At 41.6% G+C, this 21,551-nt stretch overlaps 1 protein-coding gene across 2 annotated transcripts in view; it reads right to left on the bottom strand.

The window, feature by feature from the left end:
- Nucleotides 1-21,551, bottom strand: part of KIF26A (kinesin family member 26A) — a 100,803-nt gene that overhangs the window by 51,730 nt on the left and 27,522 nt on the right. For both annotated transcript variants that reach the window (XM_032111735.1, XM_032111734.1), the window contains exon 3: nucleotides 15,950-16,450. In XM_032111735.1, the coding sequence (XP_031967626.1) occupies nucleotides 15,950-16,450 (501 nt within the window). The remainder of the gene's footprint in view (nucleotides 1-15,949; nucleotides 16,451-21,551) is intronic.

The following is a 21,551-nucleotide window of genomic DNA, read 5'->3' on the forward strand; positions in this document are numbered from 1 at the left end:
TGCAGACATGGAAACAGGGCATTCCCAGTTACATACACACCCTCAATTTTCTCATACACTGACAATACAAACAGAGATTTTCTCATGAGAACTGAGGCAAGCCGGTTATTAGGTACCAAGGAAAAAAACTCTACCAACCAAGTAGGGCTCAACTGGTGCATGAAAGCCTGTCTGGAGTTTCATCTGAACTCAGTCCTATAGGTTGAGTGCTATATTCCCAGTTCCCAACAAAGTCAACAAGAAGAAAGTGCACCCAGCTCTTTTGAAGGTCTGCCCTTTCAAGATTAATACTATTATCAGTATTATGGAGTGGCTGACTAATGCTTTACTATAGAATGCTACACAAAAAAGTACTTTTATGGAGCTCACCTAAGAGATCTGAGACTGAGACACAAAATAATATTCATGCAGATTAACTTAATCCTAGTGAAGCTACTCATGCTAGAAGCCAAACTGGAAACTTTGAACAACCCTCTGCAAAACCCTTCACTTTGTAATACAGGAATCTCATGAGATCAGATTTCTTTGTGATGAAAGCAGAAAACCAAGCACTGCTAGAGATCAAGATTGGCACAAAGAAATGGTGTGGCAGGAAAAAGTGCTTTAAAAAGGGAGTTTGTCTGTCCATCCTATCCATGATCTACTGGCAATGACAGCCAGGAACAGAAAAGCTTGGAAAAGGATCAGATCCACTCATGTGGTTAACTGCTTATAACTAAGTGATGGAGTAATGAACCTTGAGGGGGTCGATAAAGCAGGTATTTGATCATTAACGCACTGAAGCAACAAATGCGTGGTCTTGACCTATACCAGTCACAGAAATATTATGGCATGTGGAACAACATGTAGATGGGTAAAATCCAGTGTGACGTCTGAACTTCAGGGTTACATGAACTGGCAGCAAGTGGAGCTTATACGGATTTAGCAATTTACAAACTAAAAAAATCTACACCACAACCTCTGGAGCCAGCACAAGGAGCCTACAGAGTGGCACACCAGGAACAGCCCTGCTCAGCAGCAGTGCCATGATGGCCGGCAAGAGGAGGACACCCAACCTGCAACCACTGGAAGGATAACATCTGTGTCTGAATACTCCTCCACATTCTGTCAGGAAGACAACCATAACCCTCTGCCACACAAGCTGCTGTCTCAGATTAAAAATTACAGGCTCAAGTCGAATTCCCAAGACATATTTTTCCACTCACTTTCAACAGGGGCTATACTAGACAAGAGACCTTGACACAAAGAAAATTGCGTTTAAGCAAGATTTGGAAAAAAAGACAGGAGCAGTAACATGTTTCTAACTAATCAGACTAATTAATGCATAATCTAAATGATGGCATGATCTAAAGCTAAATATGAAATCTGTACAGTTAGCACAAAACTTTATTGAATTTTACAGCAAAGTGCAACAGACTTGTAAGAACTGACTGGAATCTGTTAACAGATCAATTCCTGTAAAAACTATTCATACTTAACAAAAATACAAGCCACATGTAACACACATTCCTTTTACACCACTTTTTTATTTCTGTGAGAAGTTAAAAGCCTACATTTCTAAGAGACCAATGATTGTGGACATATAAGGCATGTAACTTGAAATATCCGAATCAAACCTGATATTTCAGATGGCAGATGGTTAATACACTTTCCAAATCAACATATCTAAGTTGGATAAATTGCCATTCCCACATTAGACACATTTGAAAACTCAAACTGTAATTTCTGTTTCTGTAAGTTTTATTCTCAGCTCTGTGTGAGCATAAAAAGAGGATGACGGGAAGCCAATGAGAAGGCACTGATTCTTCTAAAGGAAGAAAAAGTGAAGGTATACAAGATAAAATCATCAGAAGACTACTGCAGTATAATTTTCATTGTCTTCAACTACCCAGTTAATATTAAATACAGAGGTAAAATTAGTTTTGCTGCATGGTGAGACACTGAAAAACCACAAAAGTTCTTCCAAGTTTAGGATTCATTTCAAGGACTGCTTGCACCATCCAAAGTGGCAGGATTTTCCAGCACAGCCACATTCAGCTCTCCCTGAGAAGCTACATCTCACAGGAGATGAGGAAGGCCCACGTACGAGGAAATTTGTCAGGTCCAGGTCATTTACCCTGAGGCACGAAAACTAAAGACAAGTAATGGGACCTTCCCAGGCCTGGACACTCCAGTTTGCCACACCACAAAAAAAAAAAAAAGGGGCTTTTTTTTTTCTCCCTCTAAACTAAATGCAGGCATTATTCCATGCACCTCCCTCATCTCAACAAGTACTTTTCTGAGGACTGTGTGTGGAAAACAGAATTCTTTGGAGGAATGTGAGCAACTTTTGACTTTTTCAAGCGTGCAAGTCTGCACAGAGAGAAGCTCCAGACTGCAGCTGAGAGGGAACTGTGCTTCTCCGTTTACTGAATTTTCATAAATCATTAATGATCAAATGCAGAAAGCACAACCTTGTCACTATAAAGTGTTACAGACTGCACTGAATATTTAAAATGTCACAGGGCTCCACATCCAGAGAGTAGTGTTTGTTTCAATTTTCTAAGAAAATGTTTGCTGTACAAAAGCCATTGGGGGAAAAAAAAAAAAAAAAAAAACAACCCTCTGGAAAGAAGCTAAACCTCAAAGGAAGGATTTCCAAAACTGCTCTATAGGACCCCTTCCGTCTACTCTCTCCAAAACCACATGAAAACTGGCACCAGTAAGAGCACAGCAAGGACAACATTTGAAAATGTCAAACTAAGCATTTTACATGTGCAGGAATGAGCAATGTCTTGGTGTTTCATGGCAGTGCCTGTGTCATGGACAGGAGGGTTTTGGGACCAGGTCCCAGTGCCCATCCTGAGGACATGGGAACCAAGCTAGCCATGCTGCATTCCCAGCTGGCAGCATCCACACACACAGCTGAAGTTGGCAGGGCCACCACAAGAAGTTACAGCTTGAGTTGTTCCCAGTTAAGAGAGCCAAAGGCTGGGGGACAGGGCAGGATGAGATGGAGGTGACCTGACATCCTCAGGGTACGGAGGTGGAGGTGTGCTGGGCAGAACAGGGGGATCCCCTGTCCCATCTCTGACTCCCAGCACACAGGCTCACTGTTGTGACTAGATGGCAGGAAACATCTGCCCAGGCTTAAGCAAGTCAGACTAGTCCAAAATTACACTATAAAGAAGTTGGCCCTAGATGGAATTTCCAGATACACAGGACTCTGTCAGGCCACTACCATCCAAAGGCCAATTACAATTCTAACAGCTCTTCACGCATTTGAAGTGCAAAGCCAAAAACTAAGCCGTATTTTTTCCAGTTTTCTGAGTATTTCCATTTTCTGGACATTGACCTTTGTCCAAACAATGTCCAGGAATCCAAAAAACCCAAGCTAGGTCATGCCACTTGGTCTCTGAAACACATGTAAAATATGTATCCGGTGACAGGCAAGTAAAACATGGGACTATAAAAACCTACAGAAAAACAGATCAGTCCCAGGATAATACTGTCATGGCAAAAGAAAACCAGAAGGTTGGATAGAGCTGCAAAAGAGTATCGAGAACAGAATCACTAAAGAGGGAATGAAGAAAATTAGAAGAGCCTCTACGAGTCTGACACACATCTGTTTATCAGAATCACAACTCAGTACAATTTATTTTACTTCAGAAAGTTGGTCCCATAATGGAAGCACTCAACAGGGCTGTGCAGGTGAAGCTCTAACTGCTCTGGTACAGCCCGAGTCTGTACTGGTGATTTCCAATCCCCCCCCCCCTTTTCTAAGTTTTTTTACCCCTTTTAGACTAGCAGGCAGACAGAGAATTTTGAGAACTTACTTTAACTCACTATTTTCCCCTTTCTGACTAGAACGTCCTAGAACATCACAGTCAATTAAACTGTAAAAACTGCTTGATGTAATGATTTTGTAATATATTAAATCTACTGTTTATATATGATAAAACAATAATTTTCCACCTAAATGATTCATGCAAAGACTCTTATGACCTACTACCACTGACTGGAACAAACGTGACGTAAATCTCGAGCTGGATAATGCTCCCACTATAAACCCTTCTTTTCCAGAAGCATGGGTAAGTCCTGCATGCGTCTCCTGTGAGAAATGTCTCCTCCTGCCTGACGAGCATTACATGAAGTTTACAGGGCAGCATATGCCAGGCTGAAGTGAAACGTGTTCTGGATAAACTTTTTACTGCCATTTGACATTGTTTCTGCCAGGGCTCATTATAAAATAAGTAGGGCATTTTATAACTACAGTACACTACTGTAGTCATTTATAACCTGCAGCTGCAATGTGGTAACAAGAATGCCTAAACCTGTAGTTTCAGACTTTTATATGCATCTCATGTTCAATGTAAATCAAATGCAGAGCATAATATCCCTTCTCTGAAAAAAGGTTTTTCAGCTACAAGAGTTGCTAATGCCTGGCTTATCATCAATCTCTGAAGATGAGGCAGAAGGAGAAAAATTATAGAGAAGTAGAATTAAATAGAAATAGGAGGCCCATCTGCTGTCACAGACTGGAAAGTAATATAGGCGATCCAAAGACAACCTCAGAGCGCTTGCTTTTTGAAATAATATCTGAATTACTAAAGAGGTTTAAGGTTTGGATCTTTACCACCAAAAACCATCAGCAGTCTGTGCTTCTTCATCTTTTTGGGCAGGGCCCACACCCCGCTACATCCAGCACTGGTATCCTTGGCAGTACAAGGATGGGGAATCAGCAGCTTCTCCCTTCTGACCAAGGGCTTTTGATCTCAATCTGACCCAGATCTCTCCTAAACCATGCTCCTTGGTCCTTGAGAAATTTATTAGGGTTTTGGGCAGGCTTCATCCTACAAAATGAAGCGTCATTCATTCCTTTCTTTGTATTGAGAATGTGGGCAATCCCTGCAGGCAGGGCTCTGGTAGTGCAAAGATGTCAGCAGACAGTGACTGACCAATTCCTTCATTTCAGCTACTCAGGATACCAACAGCCAAAGAGACAGCAAGCAATGTTCTTTTTTCTTTCCTTTTTCACAGCTATCTGACCACCAGTCACATGAACAGCACCCTCCTATCTGCACATGTAATCCCACCACCTGAAAAGTCAGGAGGTCATGAAACGAGCTACCAACAAGGACAGAGATCCTGCTACACATTAACACTCTCAAAACAGAATTTTTTCGTGTGCAGTGGATTTAAAACAGCCAGCCTAGAGGAACTGTTTCTTCTAATGCCTCTAGGCAAGCATCAGAAAGTGTTGCCCAGAGCCCTCCCTGCTGACATTTATTACGATAGTTACAGCCTCCAAAGCCAAAAACATAGCTGTGTACTGCTCTGGGTATTTATTCAAATGGACAAATATACAATTGAATCCCTGCTTTTTGTCAAAGGTTGATACGAGCAAGCAAAGAAATTTATTAACAGGATCATAATAATGCAAATTTCTGTCATTTCAGGATTGGGTTTCCTACAAGAAGACAAATGCTTTTCCATTAGGACTGACTTCCATGGGCCAGATGTGTTTCTAACAGCCACTAAACACAGGAGACAGAGCTCTGAATTGGGAGAACTTGTGCCGCCTTCCTGACTCCACAACAGAACTTCTCCATGATTTGGGCAACTCAACCAGAATCTCACCGTATCTTGATTACTCTCTATTTAGCAAAAGAAATTACCATATTCCCAATTTCATTATAATCACTGTATTGTTATAATGATTGACATACAATGTAATCAAATAAAGCAAAGGTGGACGGATTGTCATAGCTGATTTCTATCTCAATCACACCTGAACTGCTTATATATTAGATGTGGCTGCTTTAAAAAGAACATCCCTTGGGATCAATTTGCCTGACAGATACAACATGGAAAGCACCCTTCACTAGTAGCTCACCCGACGAGGTACAAGCCCTCATTACCTGAAGGGGAAACTGGCTCTTTATTACATCCATATTTAGAGACCAAAGCTCAATACAGGCAAGCTCATGAAGCAGCATTAAGTTTGCAAAGCCAAGGACAGCTGTGATCATTGGAATCATTGTTAAAGGACACCGAGGTCCCAAGTTAGGGATAGAGCTGTGCAGATGACACTCTTTTCTTTTGGGTGTTTCTGCTGACCTGCTGTTGTCTCCCAGTATTAGGGCCATGTAACCCAGACATGATTCACCATGACTAGAGTGGAATCTGCAAGCCTGCAGATGTCCCAAAGCTCTTTCAAGTAACCAAACGCCAATATAAGGAATCCCAGAATAAATTCCTAAGTGTGACTGGGCAAAGACGTGTCAGGTGAGATTTGACATAGATAAGACTACATATATGGGGAAAAACAACCTAAATGACTCAACAATGCTTTAACTCAAAACTTGCAGCTACGACTTGGAAGTTCTAAGGGTCATTGACAGTTCCTCTAAATCAAGACATAGCAGCAGCCAAAAAAAAAAAAAAACCAGCAAGGAAATTCTGGATATCACAAGGCAGGGCACAAAGAACAAGCAAAGTGTCCACATAATGAGCACCACATATTGAGTCCTAGTGCTGTATCTCAAGACAGGGGAATGGAATAAGGGAAATGACAGAGACAAGCAAGTAAATGGTCAAGAAGATAAAGCAGCTGCCCCAGGAGGAGAGATGATGGAGGCTGGGACTCTTACTTGGAGAAGGGAAGATTGAGGACAGCCTGACTGAGGTGTATAAAATCATGGAGGTGCTGAATAAATTGAGTGAAAGTGAAATACTTCTTTGCACTGGGCTAGTGAACTCATGGAACCTGCTGGCACAGAGAAGGCTGTGGAGCTAGAGAGTTTCAGGGTCAGAGAGGGTTTGGATAAATTACTGAACAGCAGGTCCCTAAACAGATCCTAAAGGCAACAGACAGGTATGTGTCCCTGTGAATACTCCAACTGAGCATGCTGGGGAGTATAAGAAGACTGCAGAAAGCAGCCAGGCTCCACAGCTCTCCCTAAATACCATTTCCAGCTTCACTGCTGGAGACAGCCCTGGGCTAGACAGGCTGCAGCTGAGATTCAGCAGGACATTACTAATGTTCTTATCATTATAATTCAATCTTTTCATGAGAATCTTAGCTTAACCAATAACAGGAGGTTGTGCTATTCCCATATCCCCTATGAGTACTTCAGAGTCATCTGTAGATGCTGATGAGACTCAAGGGGATGCCCACACAGCTACTGTGCATGAACAAACTAAACCTAGACCATTCCCAAGCCAGGCATAACAAGGACCACTCTCCCCTTCTTCATCCTTCCACTGCCACCTGCCCCCTAAAACAGCCAGCTGCCTTGCACAACTTCATCACCTTCTTTTTTGAGAAGCAGAACTGGGACAGTTCTGAATGGCAGATCCATTATCTTTGTCCAACAACACCAAAACCACAGCAATGGACTCGTGCCTACACCACCTTTCAAATGCTTCCTTCAGATAAGGTATCAGAAAAGAAAAAACCCATCCAGATTTGAAATAGCAGCAGCTTTGCAAATGCGGAGGAATTAACTCAGCTGTCTCTTCCCAGGCTAAACAGGCCCAGCTCCCTCAGCCTTTTCTCATAAAAGAGATGCTCCAGTCCCCTCATCATCTTCACAGCCCCTCCACGGGACCCTCTACAGGAGCTCTGTGTTTTTCTTGAACAGAGGAGCCCAAAACTGGACATAGCACTCCAGATGTGGCCTCAGCCATGGCTGAGCAGGTGTTCAGTATCATCCCCCTCGACCTGCTGGCAATCCTCTTCCTAATGCAGCCCCGAATACCGTTGGCCTTCTTGTTCACAAGGGCACTACTGGCTCGTGGTTAACTTCTTGTCTACCAGGACTCCCAGAGCTGCTTTCCAGTAGATCAGCCCCCAGTCTGTGATGTTACATGGGGTTAGTCTTCCTCAGGTGCAGGACCTTGCACTTGTCTTGGTTGAATTTCATTATGTTCCTCTCTGCCCACATCTCCAGCCTGTCCAGGTCTTGCTGAATGGCAGCATAGCACTTTGGGGTACCAGCCATTCCCCCTCAGCAAACTTCCCAAGGCTGCACTCTGTCCCTTCATCCAGGGCATTGATGAATAAGATGAACTACACTGGAATCAGCACAGAACCCTGGGGAACACCACCGGCTTCAGGGCTCCAAGTAGACTCTGCATCACTGACCACAACCAAGGTCCAGCATAGCACCTCTTCTCAATGGCTCTTCCGTCATTTGGAGAAGAAAATTATCATCAACACATTCCAGAAACATCCTAGATTGCTTATGCCCTGCTGTGTTGTCCCTCCAAAAGGTATCAAGGTGGTTGAAGTCCCTTAGGGGGACCAGGACTTCTGAACATGAGGTTGTTCCTATCTGTCTTTGGAGGACCTCATCCACTCAGTCTTCCTGACTGGGCAGCCCACTCTCTACAATGTCACTGGGAAATTACCTCATCGTAGTTTTAAAGTTCTATTTATAAGTCTAATAATCCCATCATTGATTACAGTGACTGTATTCAAATTATAAATCCATTAGCTGCTCAACAATGAAATAAAATCAATAATGCACGTAAATGGGAAAAAAAGGAATTTAAATGCATACATTAACGTCACTTGAAGTAGCACTATTTTATGCACCATCTCTAACAAAACTGTGTCACATCATTAGCAATAATGTGAAAAATCTTTTTCAATTAACAGAGCTGATTTGATGCTATGTTCACTAAAGTGGCAATCCATTCCATTAAACACATACATATGAAATGCTTGAAATATCTATGAACTCTCTCCATACATCATAAATTCTCTCCTAAGTGCTGAAACACAAAAATAGATACATCATTTTCTACGGATGCTTTTTAAACCTCCTGTCAGAAGCTACCAGGCAGGGCACTTCAGTGATTCTAGTTGCAAGTAACAAAGAGCACCAATTTTTGCCCCATGCTCAGCCGCTCATGCCAGGAGATGCTTTCAGCAGGAGATGCTTTCAGCAATGCACATACTGTGCACAGGTCAACCATCCTAAGGCCCACAACCTCAACATGCCATCACTCCAGTGAACAGCCTACTGAGAAAATGTCAAATTCAAAGCACTTTCCAAATGAAAAAGAGATGCTCAAATTCTATTTTAACACAAGCAGGACAACTGGGCAATCCTACCTGCATCCAGCTGGGCAAATCAGTTCCTTTCATGTTCTATATAAGACACCGCTGCAAGATTTTCCCCTCCACCAGCCTGTACACAACTAAGATCTGAGCTCAGCCTGAATTTATTTGGTTTCTCTGCTGCATTAACTTCTGAAGCCAAAGGGTATTATTCAGCTGCAGCCCACCCTTAACCCATGTAGCCCATGCAACAGTAGCCTCGTTAAAGCTGTTCTTTCTGACATGACACCACTTCTGAGCTCCAGCCAAAAAGTATGACTCTTCCTTGTACAGTGACTTCTAAGTGCTGGGGTGGCATGGGATGCACTGATTATCAGTTAACTGGAGGATTTATAGTGAAGCAAATTCACAGTATAAATGGACCAGCAGGAAGCAAAAGAAGCTGAAGGGAGCAAAGTGAACAGAAAAGGCCAGAGAAACAAGCTGAAAGGCACGAGTAGAAAATTTAATATTTGGGGTATTTAGTGTAGCTTATGATACACTTGCCAGATGAGAGAATGAACTGTGGGCCAAACGTAAATCCAGTGGATTATCATTTCCACATGATCTCTAAAGTCTACTTGTCTTAAATCTACCTCTGATGAGTTACAGGTGAAGTCTGGGCAAACATTCCTGTTGACTTCAACTGGCAACAGAGGCAAGTATGGACTTGTTTCCTCCTGAGAGCTGTAATAACAACTGCTTAGCCTGGAGGGGTGAAAGATCAAAAGAACTGGTTACAGGTGGTAATTTGAGCCACAAGAGGGTCTGAGTTCTCAAATAGTTACCCCGCCCCACAACTGTAAAACCAATACTATGGTGGAAGTGTCAAACACAATAAAAAAGAAATGCAATCCACACCCTCACCTAAGAAAATGTTCACTTACATCTAGTAGCCAATAACCTTTCTGTTAACTCTTAATGTTTTTCCTGTATCACTCTGATACCTGGAAATACATTAAAAAGTAACCTCGTTTTCACCTTCAGCACCCTACACTGGGGACAATCTAAGAGACCATAAAGGTCCCAGCAACTGCACAAAACAGAGGGCTACATTTTCAGCTGCACGTTTAAGGCTGAATTTCCAACCCACCCTTTCCAAGCTAGTCTGCTCCCTGGTTGCTGGGGTGATGCCATGATGATTTTTTGCCTTTTCTTTTATACCCCTGTTATACCTTTTTATAGCTTCTGTATCCTTAGTGCTTTTCGCCTACATTCTTAGACTTGTGTGTCAAGCTAGGAGACTAAACATCTTAGAAGCCTCATAGTTAGGGATCAGAAAGCCCCAGACCCCAACAAGGTCCTCTCCGGAACACATTCTGTAAACTAAGAGAACCATCCAGAAGAAGGTTCCTCTGGGAGGGGGGCTCGTTCAAGCCTCTCATTGGGGAATTTTTGATAGATATGCTAATTAGTTAAGACCTATAATGCTAGACCAGATCTTTTGGGGGTGGGCATTGCGGTGTGCATTGAGGTGCATTCCACCTGGACGTAGTGCACCTAAGGATCCTTAAAATAAATAGAGAGGTAAAATCCCTTTTTCCCTTCTAACTGTGTTTGACTCTTGATTTTAAGACCAGGAAAAGGCATCAGGGGCACTGACAGTGGCAGTGTTGTCCTCCCACATCACACCTTTCCCTCTGCATTTGCCAAGGCAGCAAAGCTCGAAGCAAGGCATGACTGCGCAGCTGAGATGCAGCAGTCACAGAAAAGGTCTTTTCCCTGGGAGCAGAAATTATGTTAGTATGAGAAAGCATCTAGTAACTTGGACCAAAAGATTTCTTTCTGCTGTTGAGACTTGTTATGGAGAGTGACCAACACGAACTTTGAAGATCAGTATTTTCTGCCACCTGCTTTTCTTTATGTACTTCCTCTACAAGAGCAGTGGCACCAACAACACTGGAGCTAAAGGGAAAACAGAAAAGCCTCTGTGCAGTCCCTGCCTCACCATCTGTCTGACATTGACTTCCTGAGGATCAAGATGTTATACGTGGAGTCTGAGTAATGTCCCAAAGCTCAAAGACATCCATATGTCTCACGGACAAGATTTATGGTCAACGCACTGTATTTTAATTGTTTCATTACAAAATATATTTCCCACATTGTATTAATAAAAGGTCACTGAGAAAGCTATCAAGAAGGGTTTTAAAAATTAATTTAAAAATCCATTTGGTATGACATTTATCAAAGTAAAAAAGTAAATGCTGGAAAGTAAATCTTGTCATTGTTCTGTTTTCCACAGTCAGCTTTTTATTGCATCTTTTAAACAAAATGTAAGTCACCCGTTCTATAAACAAACAAAGAGGCTTTAAGGAAAGTCAACAGAGGCTGAACTACTCTCAGATTAATCCATCTGGTTTAGATTAGGGTAAGCAGAAGACTTACTCAAACTACAGGAAAAGCCTGAATTGTGACTAAAATAACTCACAGGTTTTTCATGTAAGACAAATAAATGTAAGTTCTTTAACTTTAGAGTCTACGCACCCATTCACATGTGCTGTGCTGTGGATGAACCCTCCCTCTCTGAACCTCACAGATCCAAGCAATAAACTCATACCTAAATTTAAATTTGTGGATACTCTCAGGGACATATATTGACCTTTTGATAATTTCACAATTTTACATACATAGGCTTTAAAAGTTTTACTTAAGGTACTTCAAATTTTTTAGTGCTCTTTTTCAATTTCTTAATGGTGCATTTTTTAATATATTTTTAAATCCACTTACAGACTGGTAAGTATTCAAGGAGTCACAATCCTTTGCCTTATATCCAGGGCCAATTGTATATACTCAAGTAAGAAATACAATGTGACCAGGATTTCATTTTGTGTAAGATGAAAGAAAAAGCAATTTGCAAATCAGCTCTATTTCACTGAGATGTCTTTATAGCACATGGCATGGCTACTTTAGCACTTTTATGCAGTACATAACACTGCATAATAATAACACAGTCAATTTAAAATATACAGTAAGACCTCTTTTTTTCTACAATACACAATAAATGCAGTTACTTCTAATAGGCGTAAAAGGTATTTTCAGGGGTTTTAATGTTCTACCTCTCAGCCAGATTCCAACACATCTGGGAAGCCCAAACTCCCCTCAGTCCTCTCCTTTTGCATTAAACTGGGTAGCAGTGCTGAGCACTATTAATGTTTTTTTTTTTTTCATTTGAGTAGTAACCTTATATTCACTTGTCAGGTCTAGAACTAAAAACACCAATATAGAACTATTTATTAATTATAGTTGTCAGGCGTTCACCACAAATCAGCTGCCTTACCCAGAGTTATACCAGCTCCCTCCCCTCCACTGTGTTCACTGTCTGCTCAGACAACTTACCACTGCTACTGCTGATTATTTTTTGTAATCTTTCACAACAGGCCACTTGGGTAAAGCAGCTGATTACATCTTCACCTTTTGAACCTTGGTTGCAATCCTAGTCTTCCCCTCCCCTAAACCTTCCTCCAGATCCTTAATTACTGTTCCTCTTCACGGCTCCCAAAGCCCATGGTTATTATTTTGGCTTGAGCAGCACCCACACTACACTTCAAACACACGTTCCTGTTCAAAAAATTTATAATCTATATAATGGATTTTTCACACTTGAACTCCAAACACATATTAAAAATTTACGATGTCCTGCACTTCTGACCCCCAACATTCAGCCCAGAAGTGTTTTCACAACCATAAGTGACATTACAAGGTAATACATGCGAGTTTGGGGAGGGAGATGAGAGGAGCAGAAATCAAATATATTTTTTTTTTTCTCTCCACAGACAATTCCACTACTGCCACTATTAGAACTAACCATGAATAAAAAATACGGATCCTGGAGAAATGTGTGCTGCTGCAAGGTCTCCTGAGGTTTCGCAGATGTACACTGGGGTTTATTTTCCCACCCGGAAGGCACTGGGGACAGAGCACCCCACATCCAAAAAAGGATTTGCTCTGCATGACCTATCTGGGCTCCACCAGCACCAGCTGGAAGCCAGAGGCACCTTCAGCCACAGGCAGGCCAAGACACACATCCAAGATGAGAAGGACAAAGCATCTCCTGGAAGTACCTGCTGGTCTTCCACAGCCACAAAGGAATCCTCAGTAATTATCTGATAATAAACACCTGGGGTTTTGGCAATTAAAAATACTTGAGATGAACCCCAGCTTTTACCTTTGTCTTCCCAATTTTATAAAATTAATCATGGCCACTTCATATGCAGCAGTGGGTTAAATCACTGGGAGGGTAGGCATTGGATAGGAGCCTCCCACCAGAGAGTTCAGCACCTGCTTCAAGTACCCTTGCACAAGGAAAAAAGGCGTAAGTACAGATTACCAGTGAAACAGGAGTATTTACAGGGTGGTCAAAATAACTGGTATCACAACCAAGAGTGGAAACTCCCTGGGAAAAGAGCCATCTTTCTCTTCTGCATTTGTGCAGTATGTTGCCTAACTGGAAGCTGAAGACTTCAAGATCCAGTCACACATAATAAATAGTATATTCAATACTGTTCTTTCTACTGCAGTAGTTCTTGCTCCAGAATTCCTCTAGCCAGACCAGCTTTTCTCCACAAGACAGGAACTACTACTAAAGACAGACATCACTAAAAGTATGTATATCCACAGCTCTCTTCTGGGTTAATCTGAAACCTAAACCCTGTCCCTAACTTCAGGAAAGAAAAGACAAAATTCACTCTCTAACCTGTAAAAAAAAAAAGTAAATAAATAAACTTTTCTAAAAGGGAAGGAAGTTCAGATGTGAGAATCGATAGAAATCAGAAAATCCCAGTCTTTGAAAAATTAAAAGACGAGGTAAGATAAGCATTGGACAAGAATGTCCTGCAGTGGATACTATACTAGACAAGGGCTAGACCAGCTGTTTCCTGAAATTTCTCCAATCCTATTTCCTTCAACACCTGTGATTCCTCAGGGGAAGAGCGTAGCGGAAGCACTTTCTGCCTCACCCACCCAAAAAACTTCATCAGACACAAGGTTCTTGACAATACAAAAGGCAGTGGAAGAATTCAGACAGACACAAGAAGCACCATCTGGAAAGAGATGCACTCACAGTCTTCAGTAACTACATTTGGGTTTAAATGAATAAAATAAATAAAGAGAGAGGAGAGATAAAACAACTGAAGACTAGCTTCTCTCCAAAAACTGCTTATAAATCTAAATGATCCTTGCAGATGACTGGATCCCATCCAAGCTGCCTCACAGTGAGACAAACTCACAGTGTTTGTCCTTTCGTTAAAGGTCACTGTTTTCCAGGCTACTGAGTTTCTTTGCACATTTCTAAATCACACTTAAGCTCTGGTGCATTATACACGTTTTTCCTTCACAGGGGTTAAATGAGGCAACAGTTTTATCTTAGAATAGCGCAGTGGTTAGGGAAAACCACATCTATCAGTCAGTGTGGTTAAGCAGGAAGAAATCTGGAGCTGGCTGTTACTGAATTATTTAGGACAAGAATAAGGGCAGACAAGGAATGAGCAGACAGATGGAAATACTTCTGCTTTCAGAGGGCAGGCTTCTTAGCCCAATAGCTTTTTACTTCTCTATTTCTGTGATATACAAAGAACTTAAAAGGCAATTTAAAGGTAACATCATACACCTTATATGGCCAAATTGATCCCTAATGCATGGACCAACATTTTAGAGAAAAGCTCTCACAGCAGCATTTCCTCATAAACTATGAAGAGCTGAATGGGCCATTTTCCCTTTTCTCAGTGAATGATCTGATCTCAGCAGAGATTCACTGGATTTAAATGGGAACCCCTCAGAGGTGGAAGGTAGCTGAATTTCCTTATGAGAGAAAGGTATGGGAGGGAGGAATCAAGTCTCCAAGCCTTTTCTGGAAGGAAACACAACGTCAGCCTGAAAAAGTAATGTTACACGGCAGCACTCAAATATTTATCTCTGATGATCTTGGACCTCAACCAGCTGAAGCTACCAAGCAATATTAGGTAGTGTTTACATACAACAGTACATAAGGCATTATGTTAAATTTAAAGCTGCCTGGCACCAACATACCTGACCTCGCAAGACCTGCTACATCATCTTTAAGTGAAAACCATTACTTCAAAGTGTACACACTTCATAACTATATACACTCCCCCGTTCACTACCTGAAAACTGGTCAGGAATAAATCTTAGTCAAAACCAGCCACATATTGTATCCTTCTTCTTAGCACAGTTCCATAGATAGCCACATAATGAACTTGCTTTTAAAGGTAGCATGCACCTCTATAAAGCTTTTTCATTTCCCACAAGAGTTCATAAAATGCACACAGAATACAGGAAATCAACATCAAGGCTTAAAATCCAAGTGCAGTGACATTTACAGGCATGTGGCTCTGAAGCAACCTTCTGAGCCCCCTCCTCAGCAGCAAACTGTTTTGCAACACATCTAAGCTGCAGATTAATGCTCTGCATCACAGTCCATCAACAGCAACTGCTGAACTGTACACAGCATTAGAAGCTCAGCACCAGACTTGAGGGTCAAGTTCATCTTTGATATAATCCCATGAAACTCCTAGAGCTTCATGTGTGACAAACTTGGCCTTTTGTGTTTTTCTAAAGGGGTTACCAGGTATGTGACAGACAAATAACATCACCTGCAAATATGAAGCTAAAATAGGTGCAAAAACATCTGAAGGATCTCGCCATGTGAGATAAGAAAGAAAATTCCTTGTGACATCTGATAGAACATCATTCAAAGCTCTTTAACTCTTCAGTTCTTGAAACATGGCTTAGAATATCATTAGCTGATCCCCACTAAGATAAATATATCTCAGATTTTGCCTGTGTCTCTCTTTATGTCCACACACATGCAAACAAAACTCAAGCAGCTGAATTATCACTACTTACTAGACAAGCCTGAGGCAGGAAGCTGTTCACCCTGGAGATACTCCACATGCCCTCGAGGTACTGCTGAGCTTGGATGGTGACAGAGCTCAGGGCACCACTGAGACCGCTGGGGGCCACCGTCACTTGAACGCTGGAGTTAGGAAAACTGCCCACGCCTTGAGACCATCCAAGTCCCTTCTTCCTCTCTGCCGCAGAGAAGAGATTGGGTGACTTTCCAGGCTGCCTGCCTACCTGCCCAGCAATGAGTGGCAGGTCTCTCTGGGAAGAGACAGTGACCATCCTGGGTACCATGCTGGTCACTGCCCCGGCGCTGGGCTGGAGGTCAGGCATTTCTGGGTAGCTGGCTTGGCTGAGGGTGTGCATCATCTGAATGGCTTCCTGCTTCAGCTGATTCAAGTGAGTGGCACAAGTTTCGCATCTGCTCTCTCCTTCATTCCTGTTTTTCTGTAAATAGTCAGGCACTTGAAGCTTGTCAAAAATTAAAGCTGATAATCGTGGGTCCTAAAGAAGTGAAGAAAGGGGGAAGAGAAACCATACTCAGTTAAAACAGTGCAGAAAGAAAAAAGAAGAGGAAAAAAACAGTTCTCTGATTTGCTCTCCACTCACGGAAGTATTTTAAATCTCTTCTGGTAACTCTCAGCATTTTTCCTGCTGAATACCCTAACAGGCTCGCAGTGGATTAATAAACCATAAGTGAATTCATTTGTATTAGACCCAGCATGAAAATTATCATCAGAATTAAACAGTGGAGCTGCAGTGTATTTGATAACTGCTCATTCTTCTAATTAACTCTCCTTTGGAGACATCTAAGGTGCCCGTGTTTCCCATGCTCAGGAACAATGTTAGTTGAGATGCTGAACCTACAAATATAATAACTCTATTCAAAGGCATACCACCATCAGAAACCCAGGAAAATCAGACTTTAAAGTATTTTTAAAAATTAATGCTTGACCTGGTAAACATCTTTCTGTCCTTACCCTCAGAAATGATTAATCAAGTGGCATAAAAGCCAGTTTATATGGTGCTGCCCACAGGACTGTTATTTCTGATCTTTGCAATCCAGATGGTTGCAATATTCCCTTCTGCTACAGTTGCTTTGATGAGAAATAGATTTGAGCCTACAGCCATGTGTGAAGGTGTGACAGTGTGCAGACTAAGACGCTGATTTAAAAGCAACACCTATTTTGTTTCCACAGAGCAATTCCCCACCACCCCTTGGCTAGTTCATTTTAAGGCTGCTCAGACATTTTGAAACCCAGCACCGTGTTTCCACCTCACAGACAGAGCTACCTATCTCCTGAAACACACAAACACCTTCCCATCCCAGGCCTACTACTGTAAAGATCAGTCAAGAGATTAAATCCAGCCCTGTCGTAAATCTGCTATCGAGACTAACACTGGACAGTAAAACTGACCTAACTTCACACACTCTCATAGAGCTCTCTAAACAATTAAGGTTTTAATGAAATCACAGCACAGCCAAAGGTTTATTTGTATAACTATCTTAAATGAAAATATTTAATTTTCTTGTTAATAAGTAGGACACACATGGCTGGTAAATCAGCCATCCAACATATGCTGGGGATATCCCCAGATTGGCACTTGTTTTTAAAAATGTATTACTTTATGCCAAGCTGCAATTGCTCTCTAGAAAATGAATGTCCTATTAGAAAACTAATTCTGGTTTTAATTACAATGCACACCAATAAACCCCTTTAAAGAAGTCTTGGCACTGGTACTTTGGCTTTGCTCTAAATTCAGAAAGTACTAAAACACTGCTTAACTTCTGCAGCAGCAGCACAGAATTTGTCTCATGTTCAGCTGTTGGACCTATCCTGCAATAGTTCTTAATCTCTCACGAGACACAGTATAATGTTGATAGAAACCACTGTGAGTGTATCTAGCATCAACAGTATTGCACAGCCAAAACCCATTAACCAAAGTTGCTCTTTCTGCAATAATCTGAATTATTGTTTATTGACTTAAAAAAAAAACTTCCCAGGCTCAGAAAAGTTACTCCTGCCACTGACTGAACAATAAATTGCATTCACATTAGAGAACCAGCATAAAAAGTGAAGTGAAAGACACTGTTTCATTTTTGTCTGTTCTCTTTATTGAAGTTTAGATCCTGCTAAAAATGCCTTTGAAGTTGCACCATTTGCTTACCCTCATGAGGAAGAAAATTCTTTCCCACCAAACCTCCCAGAAGATGGTAATACTAAATGAAGAGATATGAGTCAGGAAAAAGAAGGTAATTAATATTTTAGAAACTTTTTTCTAACCCTTCATCAGAAAGTGCTATTGCACTTTCTAAAGTCTATAGACTTTAGAAAAAACCCACAGAGACTCAGTGCTGCAAGCACTATTTAGCCTTGGGCAAAACAAAGACCATGCAGTCTATCTCCCAAGAAAAACAAACAGCACCGTGGTGCTCAGTGCTCCTCAGAAACTTCTCCAAGGGAGAGCCCTCTGAGCAAATACTTGCTGAGGCTGACACACAGCATCTATTCAAACAGCCCCAAAACACAGCACCTTCCAGCACAGGGCGCCCTGTCTGCGGCCAGGCACATCCCTGGGCTCACTCCTTTGATCCAAGTTGGGCACGTAAGGAAGCACCTGCAGGTCCCAACTGCATGAGCCTCATCTGGCAATGTTTAAATTGCTATCAAATGTCAAAAGTTTCAAATAAGCAATTAAAGCGAATTACTAGGTGAAACAGGCTTCTCATTTAAAAGAAATTACTTCTTTTGATGTAAAGAAAATTAATGACCCCAATTCTAGCTCCATAAACACAGTTTACAGCATATGGCAGATCAGAGTCAGGCCTGTCTCGCAGTTACAAAGAAATCAAGTGAATGTCATATTAAAGGGGGGAACAAAAATAAATTAAATATATATATATATTTAGAAAATTACACAGAGCAAAGCTTATAGGCACATAGCATGCCAAATTTAAACCTCATAATTTATAGCAAAAAAAAAAAAAAAGGCATCTCATTACCAATGCTTATATTTTGCCAGGCATTTACAAGGAGCCTCTTAACCCACACATCCAGCCTCTGTGACCCCCAGCTTGCATTGTGGCCAATCTCCTCCAGCACTTCAGTGAGGGCCCAGCTGGATAGTTAGATTACTTTTATTTTCCACTCTGAGAGACAAAAACACCTGGCTAATGGTTGGGCGTGAAGGCCAGAGGAAACACAAGTTACTGTTAAAAACATTAACCAAAACTTAGAAGTTCAGCCAGCCCCATTAAAGAGGTTTTACTGCCCAGTCACAATGCCTGGTCCTGGGGAGCCCCTGCTTCGGCAGCTCTTGCCCTAACAAGGCTGGGATGGAAGTTACACTCTCGTGTTTAACAGAGGGAAGAAACAAAACTTGAGTGACCAAATGTGTTAGACACACACGTGGGAGGGGTGAAACAGCCAAAGCCATCCTTGCTACAGCTCCACCAGCAGACAGGCAAGCCAAACAAAGGGGGTGTGCAAATCACTGAGGGGAATGGCACAAAAATTAAACATACAACACACAAGCCTCTATTCCAAACAGTGCTCCAAAACCCCTTTAGTCTGCTGTGCTACAAAGAACATGACTCTTTTGTTCCTCCACAGCATAAATAAACTATTCTGTCTTTGTCACACCTACTTTCCAAATGCTCTTCTTACCTCCTGAACAAGCAGGATAAGCAGAATACTGTGATGCTGTAACACTCACAGCTTCCCCTCTCACTACAGAAACCAAAACCCTAATTTCAGACTCAGCTTGTTAACTTTTGCATACAAATTTTAGATATTCAAACATCACAGACTGTTAGAATTGTAAAACAAATGGTGCTACTAGGAACTGAGGAGCCCAGCAGCCCCCAGCAAGGTCAGGGCATGAGATAATTACATGCTCTTATATGAGGACAAATTTTCTGAATGCTTGAATTTACCACTGCTTTTCAGCACGCAGTTCTTACAGACACAAGCCAGCCTGCCAACTGCTGCTGGGAGATTAAACACACACATGCAAACTGCCCACATGAGAGGAGCTGGTCTGCAAGCTCAGCTGGGCAGGATGGCAAACTCAGAAAACCAGGGCTGTGCTCCCGCTAGAACACACGGCAAAAGACCCATTTCCTGCAGCACTGGAGCATTTAGCCTGAAGCCTGCCTTCAGGCTTCACCTCCGAAATCAGGAGTAGGGAAAAGGAGCACAGAATTGAAAGCACATCCAGCAACATGTAACAGAGCGAGGGCAACAGTCCCTGTAATTCAGGCTTCCGTCTCTGATGTAACACCTCAGCTCTGCTGCCTCCCCAGGAACAAGTGAGGAGCCAGCCGGGCTTCAGCTATTGGGGTAACACCACGTGCTGCATGTGGGGCACACAAACAAAACCCACATCTCACAACTGTAAAATACTACATCCCCAGACCACTGCCCTTGAAACTACAGACATAACTCAAAGCAACTGGGATGTGGCCAAAGGCCAATCTCCAAAAATCCTTCCTACATCTTAGACACCAAAGTCATAGTCAGGTTTTCAAAGCATGAAACACCAAATTACCTTCCTGGACCTGAGCTATTCTGAGAACTTGAAGCAGTTTGTCAGTGATAACTGCACTCAGATTATTTTGAAATTGTAGCTTAATCTGTAACTTCCCAAGTACTTAAGAGCTTGCAGTTAGATTTTCCGTTCAACTAAGAAAGAATAGAGAGCTTTTTTCCATTGCAAAAGAGAAACAAAGATACAAGCTTTGAATCTTACCTGCAGCTACTGACTTCTAACTCCCAAACTAAGCGAGAGGAGGCAGAAAAGCATCTGGATTCTCACTTAAGAAGTCCCTGAAGTAATACCCACCCATCTGTAACCTAATCCTTTCAGCGAGGAACTATGCACAGAGTGCGAACAAACGATGACGAACAAATGATGAAAAGTCAAATTGCCAACAACCGTCCTCAGTAATTACCCGCAATTTTGCCTGGCACTGGTTTCTGCAGTGCGAGTGTATCTGAAGCAGTATTCTGAACTGAATTAAATTAAAGTCTTGATATAAATATAATTTAAGAGAAAAAAGAATCATTGAATGTCACACTGAAATATATAATTAAACACAGACCGAGGTGAACAACATTTTAAAAGGATGCTTTTGGAGAAAGGAATGTACTATCCCAGTGCAAAAGAATCAATGTTAATGATTTTTTGTCTTAATTGTCCTTCCAGATCTCTGCCACACTGCTTACAAATTAGTTTTTATCTTACATGACATTGTGAAATATCCCCTAATATCTTCTATATTGACAAATACCTTGAAGGCTGATGCCTGCTTTCAACTACATAGCAGTCATTGTCAAAACAAACAAACAAAAATAAGCAAGCATTATATTCAGCAAACCCAGAGAGTGCTCAATGTAATCAAGGAAAAAAACACAATGCTAATGATTCTTTTTTAAAGAAAAGTTTCCAACTATCTGACTAATCTCAAGGGAGTGAAAATATGAGCTTTAAGTCTTCAAGTAACCCATGTTGTGAATTCATTCAGTCACTGACCTCATTTTATCAGAATATAAACAATCAAGGAAAAACAAACACATGAAGCCTTCACAAAAACAGAATTCAC

This window comes from Corvus moneduloides, chromosome 6, assembly GCF_009650955.1.
Source record: "Corvus moneduloides isolate bCorMon1 chromosome 6, bCorMon1.pri, whole genome shotgun sequence".
NCBI classification, from domain to species: Eukaryota; Metazoa; Chordata; class Aves; order Passeriformes; family Corvidae; genus Corvus; species Corvus moneduloides.